General features: G+C 55.1%; 1 protein-coding gene across 2 annotated transcripts; it reads right to left on the bottom strand.

Moving 5' to 3' along the window:
• Positions 1-233: 233 nt before the first annotated feature.
• LOC117803383 (tubby protein homolog) lies at positions 234-7,886 on the bottom strand. 2 transcript variants are annotated; one of them, XM_034666520.1, is made up of 4 exons: positions 7,137-7,886; positions 5,484-5,582; positions 5,090-5,261; positions 234-4,411 (listed from the first exon to the last, which is right to left on the bottom strand). In XM_034666520.1, the coding sequence occupies exons 1-4, from the start codon at positions 7,242-7,244 to the stop codon at positions 4,329-4,331; spliced, it is 462 nt and encodes a 153-aa protein (XP_034522411.1). In that variant the 5' UTR covers positions 7,245-7,886; the 3' UTR covers positions 234-4,328. The 2 variants fall into 2 exon arrangements, with proteins under 2 accessions (XP_034522411.1, XP_034522410.1); XM_034666519.1 differs by having other exon boundaries at positions 234-4,636; positions 7,137-7,338.
• Positions 7,887-7,909: the final 23 nt, after the last annotated feature.

Here is a 7,909-nt window from a genome sequence, read left to right as displayed (position 1 = left end):
CCCCACCCCCAGGCTCTTAGGACAGACGGAACTGATGTAGGAAAACATTTGTAGGTAAGAAATGTTTTCTCCCCTTTTATAGGAAAAAAAAGTGCACAGCAGTTGAAACAGTTCAAGTTTAATGTGTTGCTGTACGGTCTGTACTTAGACGCACACTGAGCTCTACAACACATACTGTCAGCACGGGGACACCAGCTTTGTCATTGCACATACCACTAAATAAATACAGTTGCTCAAGAATACCAAAGAGTTTATTCAAAAAGTCACTTAATAAAAGCACAGTTTTGCAAGTTTGTCTAAAACTCCAGATAATTTGGAACAAAAATAAAATGACCACTCCAGAACAGGAAAAGACAATCTTGTGCAAATGGACATACACATTCTAGGCGTTAGGAAAACTGGCTAAATGGATGCTCCCAGCAAGAGAAGTGCCGCCCATCCTGACCAAGTCCCCTCTGAAACGCTGCAGGATTCAGGAGGCCAGAGGCAGGCTTCCCTTTCTAAGCCACTCGAAATTACGCTCTGGGGAACTCTGGCTCTTGGCCTCATCTGCAGCTCTGCCTGGACCTTGATGGGGGAAGGGAGAGGGGCAGTCGAACAGAAGAGAGGGACGGGTGTGACATGTTTCTGAGGAAAGAAAAAAGGCACAGTGATGAACCAGAAAAGGTAGTGATGAAAGCAAGGATCCAGTTTTCATTCACCCTGATTCTTACTGACAGCTTTGACAGCCCAGCCTCCTCAGTGTGCGGATGAGAAAACCACCTAGGAGAATCACGTGCTTCGCTCCGAATCACACAGCTAAGTGCAGCAGTGCTCTCTAGAAGACCGACGTGCCTCTCACCTTGGTCAGGAAACTAATCTATGCCCACACTTCTGCTGTGCCTCGCCCCCCAGATCCTGAGACGACAAGATTGCAAACTGGAGGTACAGAACGACAGGGAACCAGTACGAACCCGAGCCCGAGCCCTGGCCTGTTCCTGGGGGCCGCTGCCGTTCGACGCTGGGCCCCACGACACAGCAGACCCTTCGGGCTCTCTGGAAAAGTGTGCTCTGAGGGCCACCTGGTATCCTGAGGTCACATGTAGAGCCCAGCTGGGGCAGAGAGTGCTGGCGAGGGGAAGGCCAGGGCTGCTGCGGTGCGGGGACACCAGGGACTCCGGCTGGGAGTTTGTGCTTGCAGAACAGAGCCACGGCCAGCCCGGCGGCTCCCCTCCCCGCAGACCCCGCTGGGAGGAAAGCACGTCCTTATTAGGCTTGAAATCATTACTGCTGCTTGTTAAATTTAGAATTTCCTCTAAACGTAAACTTCCTCAGAGGTAAATACTCTATTTCCAGACCAAAGACGAGCTTCTGCTTCTGTAATTTTGTTGCCCTTTTGGTCACTGAAGGACACAGACTCCAAATTTTCACACTCGCTGGCTTCTAGCACCTGTCTGCAGCATGTGTCTGGACCTTACCTGCTCCTTCTGAACTAGTGTCGTGATTTTTAAGGCACATTCACTAGAATATGTTCATCATCCAAAAGCCTGCATGTCACATATCAATTTCTTCAGGTAATGCAAAATGGAACTGAAAAACTAAAATTTCTTAGATGGTATCCTCCTAATCTTTCTCCCAAGAAAGACCTGGTACTTTCCCAGGTTTACTTTCTGACCAAAGAGCATGAAATGAACGAACAAAATCCACAGGTGATCATAATATCCTTATTCCTTTCCTACTCATCTTTAGACATGATCATAGTAAGAAACCTCAGTTGGTGATTTGCAGATTGCCCTTTTCCCCAAATACACACAGACAGACACGCAGACAGACACAGAGCACCTTGGAGCCAGAAGGAAAGAGAAGCTAGAATTGGAGAAGAGTGGGGAAGTGAACATCCTGCTCGACGGAAGAGCTGCTTGGGGGAAGAGGGTGTGGCCCCAGGAGCAGTGACAGGAGCTGCCTGAGGTCCCAGCTGCCCACCACCCTTAGGGCTTGCTCATTCCATCATCCAGTTCCCGGCCCACTCAAGGCCCATCTGGGTAGAGGGTATGAAGGACAAGCGCTCTTACCCCGGGAGATCCTAAGCCCAGGTGGTCTCCAGGGGCCTTGGCAGCATTTTGAGTCTTTGGGCCCATGGCTAGGAGGCCAGTGGTCAGGGAAACCAGCATCACCAGGAATGGGGTCTTGAGAACAGACCTTGTGAAGCTGGGTCTCGAGCAGCTGACTCAACTGCTCTTGTCACTCAGTGCCCAACAGAGTTTGGCCGCTGAGCTCCCTTCCCCCACGTTCAGGCTGGGAAGCTGAAGCCATGTTCCTGACCACCACCACCCCCCCCCATAGTCAATGGAATGGAGGCTACGAGAGTTTGCCCTTGTGCTTCTGCCTTTTCCACACGGCTTCCCTCCCTCCCTCTAGGCTCTCGAACCAGCCCATTCTACTTAAGAATCCAAGACCCAGAGAAACAGCTTAAACTAGACTTCAGACATCTAGCTTCCAGCATCCCAAATGTCAGCAGGTCTCCTCCCGGTCACAAGGGTAAGAAAGAGCCCAACTAGGACTGGAAAAGTGGACTGGCCCCAGTATAAAAAAGTCTAGTGCCCTCAGAACGACCCCAAGAGTGGTCCAGAAACTGGACCCGTGGAGGGGCCTCGCACGGAGCCCCGCCAGAACGGCTGCACCTTGCTCTGAGCGCTCCACGTAGGAAATCTGAGCTTCTAAGGAAACGAGGACACACTCCTACTTCCACTTGGGTCAAAACAACTCCCCTCACTACGGAGCCTCAATCAAATGATTCAAGTAGGACTTACTTAAAACAAAAATTTCTATGCAGCCTTTCTAAGCACATCTACTCTGAAGGGAGGAACAACCCCTGCTTACTTCCCACTGATTTCGGACCTCCATCTGGGCCAGTAGCCTCTGCCAGGGTCCGGCAAGGGCTTAGCGTTCCCAAGTGTTCCGGGTCGGGGTGCCATCTGAGGAGGGTGGAGATCAGGCCCAGCCCGGGAACACACACGCCTCAGCCACCACACCCAAACCGAGGAAGGCGCAAGGGCCTCGGCAGGGCCTGCCCTCGGGGAGAAGCCAGACGCAGGGCGGTCCTGCTCGGACTGATGTTCAAAAAGCCAGCTTTCAGCAGGGAACCGCCCAATTGCCCGCTGAAACGGTTTCAATTTCATACATCAAGTCCAACATCTCTACATCTCTGTAATCGGGCAAAAGAGTGCGGGCGTGCGGACCGGGGTCCCAGGAAGGCCAGAGAACCAGAGCAGTTTCTCAGGGGACGGTAGGGACGAAGAAATCGAAGGAGTGGAAGTTCTGAACTCTGCCACCGAGCAGCTAGTTGACCGGTGCAAGTCCATCTTCTAAATGGGATTCACCTAACGTGACACATTGTCCTAGTTCATCTCTAAGGCTCCTGCCACCTGTCCTCTCTCGTGGTTCTGATATACTCCCTGCCCCATTCCCATCCCAGAAGAACCACATGCGTGAAGTCCTCAGCAGCCATGACCTAGGCTGAGCACAAGGGGTGCGAGACACAGGCCAGGGCCCCTGGAGCTAGACTTTCTTCCTGGACCACGCCCTGGCTTAGGGCTGGCGCGCTGCTGGCCGCGGTCCCAGGCATGCCTACCTGGCTGCACGCTGAGCCTGCGGCCCCCGGCCCTGTCCACGTTTCCCGGGCACTGTGCAGGAGCTGCTCAGCAGAAAGCTCCTCGGGCTGACGGGCCTCCCAACATAGCCCCGGTCCAGGGAACCTGGTCCGTGAACCTCCTGCAAGCTGAGCCTGGGTCCTGCAGGCCCTGGCCTCTAAGACCTCTGGCCGCCTGGTGCCTCTGTGCAGAGAAAACCTAGAGAAATCAAATGAACGGGAACCCTAGGCCACCAACCAATTCCCACAGCCGTAGCCAGGCCCCCGCAGTCCTAACAAGGTGTTGCCACTCACCTTTCCCAAACCCCCATAACTTCTCCTAGCCTGGCCGAAGCCTTCCGAAGTCAGAGGACTTTCTGGAGTTAGCAAAGGGCCTGGAAGCCGATCCTAGCCCTTTTGTGTAAAACCGATGTACCCACCACACACATACACACCCATACTATGCCCTGCACTGTTGGGGAACGGTTGTCACCTGACTCCTAGACTGAGTGGATGGCTGGACCGCAGCAGCCCTGCACTGTGCTTCTTCTCCCCCCACGTTTCTTCCTACCTTCCCAGCTGAAGAGGCCGCCCAGCGTGGCAAACACGATTGCAGCAGGATATGAACTCAAGAGCGGGGGTGTGCGTACGGACCTTGGGGCACAGGAAGAGTTCATGCTGGCCCCTTCACACACACACCTCTCCCACCTAGTCCTCTGTCTCAGCGGTGGAGGCAGGGGAGCCAGGTCCGAGCCGGCTGGGCCAGGGAGCCGCTGAGAGCTGAAGGTTCGTCTGGCAGGAGGCCTATGTACAGAGAGAGGGTAAGCAGGGCTGTCTCTGCAGGCAGACGACTCCGCTCCAGGCTGGGCAACCCCGAAGGGCACAAGGAGGCCCTCTACTCGCAGGCCAGCTTGCTGTCGAAGCTGGACAGGGCGATGGCAAAGGCCTGCAGCGCGCACAGTGGGTAGTTGTAATCCATGGTGAACACGTCCTCCGCCACGCGGCCAAACTGCATCACGATGTAGTCCGCTGGAGCCGGGCGCGCACGCAGCACAGCGCAGTGACAGTGCAGAGGAGGACAGACAGACAGACGAGTCACAGTGGGCAGAGAATGTGAGAAGCACAGATGCCCAAAGGAGGGAAGACAATGAGGAGCAGTGGTGGAAAGGAGGAGCAGATGACAGAGGAGAATGAGAGGCACACAAATACCGAGGGACAGAGAAGAAGAGAAGAGGTCCGTTCAGAGGGCGTTCCCGCACCGGAGACTCCGCTGAGCGCACTGAATCTAGGGGTACGGCTCCGAAGAAGGCTCTTCCACGGGCCTCCCAGTCACAGGGTCAGAGAATTTCTGACCTCGGATCAAAGCCATATAACCCACATCCTTGAGCTCTGGCCTATGAAGGCAGGGCTGGGTGAGCTGAACCCTGAGCTAAAGGCCCGGGTGTCATGGGGACAATCAAGAGGAAGGGCAGAAACACTCACGGTCGTTGCCATGGATGATCTGGAAGTTCTTTACAGAGGCCTGTGTGACGCGCCCATGGAAGTTGAGTACGTAGGACTGCGTGTCGTCGTTCCAGACAGGGGTCTTGTTTTGCAGCTCGATGATACTCTCCGTGTTCTTATTCTGCCAGCGTGCCAGCAGCGTCTCATGCTCCTGGGAAGGCAGCCTGGCCTGAGTCGGGCCCGGCCCCAGGCCTTGGCCACAGGACCGCCCTAAAAAGGGATCAGCCCTGGGGGCGGAGTCCTTCCATCTCCCTAGACCTCCACCTAGAGCCCTGGCTTCTTACGCTGCGTCTCCGACAGACACCCAGCAGCTCAGTTCTGCTCCTGGAAGTGCATGCACCCGCTGGGATGACGGGGGCGCACAGAGACTCACGTTTCGTGGCCGGATGGAGACTCTCTCGTGAACCATGTTCATGCCTGGGACAATCACACTCATCTTCCGAGGCCCCTTGAAACCCAAGACGTTTGTCTCCTGGGGGGGAAAGAGAGGACTCAACACCGGCCGTCTGAGGACTCTACGTACCTAAGGGAGAGACTGGGAAGAAGGGACTAGAGCTGACGAGCTCGTTTGCACCGTCTCCACCTGAGCGGCTGACAGGCATCTCTACACTTCACCCGTCCAGAACTGAGCTCCCGAGTCTGCACTCTGCCCAAACTGGCGCCTCCCCATCGCCTTCCTCGCTTAACAACTCAGTTCTTCCATTTACTCAGGCAACCTACTTCAAGTCATTCTTAACTCCTTTTTCTCACACCCACTTCTAATCCATCAGCGGATGACGTCACCCCTACCTGCAAATTCTGTCTGGAACTCAACCACTTTTTTACCAGCACCGCCTCTCCCCGAGGTCACAGTACTAGCCTTTATCTGGATTCCTGGTTTCTGACCTTGCCCTGCCCCCATCCGTTCACACGGCGAGTGGTCCCGTTGTCACATCCTTTGCCTCCACTGTTCACACAGATTAACAGCTGAAGGTCTTACCTTGACTGCGAGGCCTCACGTGGTATGGCACCACTACCTTCCTCTCCCCACCACCTGCTCTCCTCTGCACTCGCTCTGCCCTCTCACTATTCCCCACACACGCCCATCACTCAGGACATTAGTTAGCACTGGCTGTTTTCCACTACACCTGCGTGGCTGGCTCTCCCTTCCTTCCGGCCTTTACCCACGTGCTACCTCCAGGAGGCCCTCCCTGCCATCCGTACTAAAAGCTTACACACACGTGAGCATTTCCTTGCTTTATTGTTTCTTAGTCACATTTGTTTTGCTTATAAGTACGTTTTACAGCTCGTCTCCCCCACTAGGGGTTTAAGTCCCATAAAGGTATAAATTTACGTCTCTTGTTCACTACTGTATCCTCAGTGCCTCGAACAGTATTAATATTAGCTGGGGCGCAATGAGCATTTTCAGAGATTCAGCCTACCTCCCCAAAGGTGACCAGCAGGTGGCACCCCAGGCTCATACAGAACAGCTATGGCTTTCCCAATTGGCCTCCAAGACTACCCAGGCCCAAATCAGTAACAATCCCTCGTTTTAAAATAAGGTAGAAAAATTCCCTGTATTTACATTCCAGTGTGGTCACTTATGCGTGTGACATTGGCAAGTGACCCAACCTCTGAGCTTTAGTTTCCTCATCTATACAGTAGAGGAAATAGGACTGAGCTCTTAGGTCGTGCGTTCCGTGAGATGACCATGCAAAGGGCCTTGTAGCCCACGGGGGGCCCAGGTACCGGAGGGAGGGGTGGAGAGAGGCACCGACAAGAACTCGGGCCTCCTGCCGCCTCCTTTCCTGGAGATTCCCAGGCTGGGCAGCACAGAGCTCAGCCCGCTTCCCAGAGCCCCCCGGGCAGATGGCTATCTGTGGTCTGAGCTCTGAGGACAGGCAGGGGCCACTCCGACAGAGGGCAGCCCAACTCCATACGGTCCTGTCTACTCACAAAGATAGATGGGACAGCCCACAGACTGGGCGGTAAGTCCGCAGTGTCATGTCTAACTTGGAGACCAGAGACCCAGAAATGCACGACTCACGTAGCACACAGCGGCCAGCTCCTGACGCAGGGCTCCGCTTTCCAAAGTAGAGGATGATGCCTTCTGAGGGTTGACTCCGTTGTCATAAACGGTGAACTTAGTGCCCATGAGGTTGGACCTGAAGAACAGGCGATCAACAGAGGATCATGCACCCTCTGCCTTAGGGCAGGGACAGCTCGGGCCGTCCAGCAAGGAGCCTACAGAGCACTCTGGGCTCGGCCAGGGCCAGACCTGGGAGCACACTGCACACTGAATCCCCATCTCTGAAGCTCCTTCTTGGGGAGAAGGCCTGGACTTGCTCTGAATAGAATCAAAGGGCATCTTAGTTCAGCGAGGGAAATTCCAGGAGGTAAGTCAGAGTTCCACAGGCTTCCCTGGAGGAACAGGAGTGCGCCCCTCACGGGAGGCGAACAAGCGGATGGCATCTGGCGAGGCTGCAGAAGGCACTCAACATCCCACGGAGAGTGGCTGAGATGACCTCCTCTCTCCCGGGCAGCCTGCGCGTGCTGGTCCAGCCCCATCTCCAGCATTAGCTCCTCACCTCGGAGCTTGATCTGTGCTCCCCACATCAGGCACTCTGTTCCCCCGCAACCACTCCCCGAGACCTAGCTCAGAGCCTTCCCCCGACGGCGCGGGCTCACTCCCAGCCTGCCCTCTGGCACTGACCACGGGGCCAAGGCAGGTCTTCCATGGTGGCCTACATCTTCAGCGACTTGCTGAGGTTTGATCTGTCCCTCTTGGTGGGCCTACGCCCCGCCTACCCGGGACCAGCT

The sequence above is a fragment of the Ailuropoda melanoleuca genome, chromosome 8, assembly GCF_002007445.2.
Source record: "Ailuropoda melanoleuca isolate Jingjing chromosome 8, ASM200744v2, whole genome shotgun sequence".
NCBI lineage: Eukaryota > Metazoa > Chordata > Mammalia > Carnivora > Ursidae > Ailuropoda > Ailuropoda melanoleuca.
The sequence above is the reverse complement of the archived record's forward strand: the minus strand, read 5'-3'. Positions and strand labels throughout refer to the sequence as shown.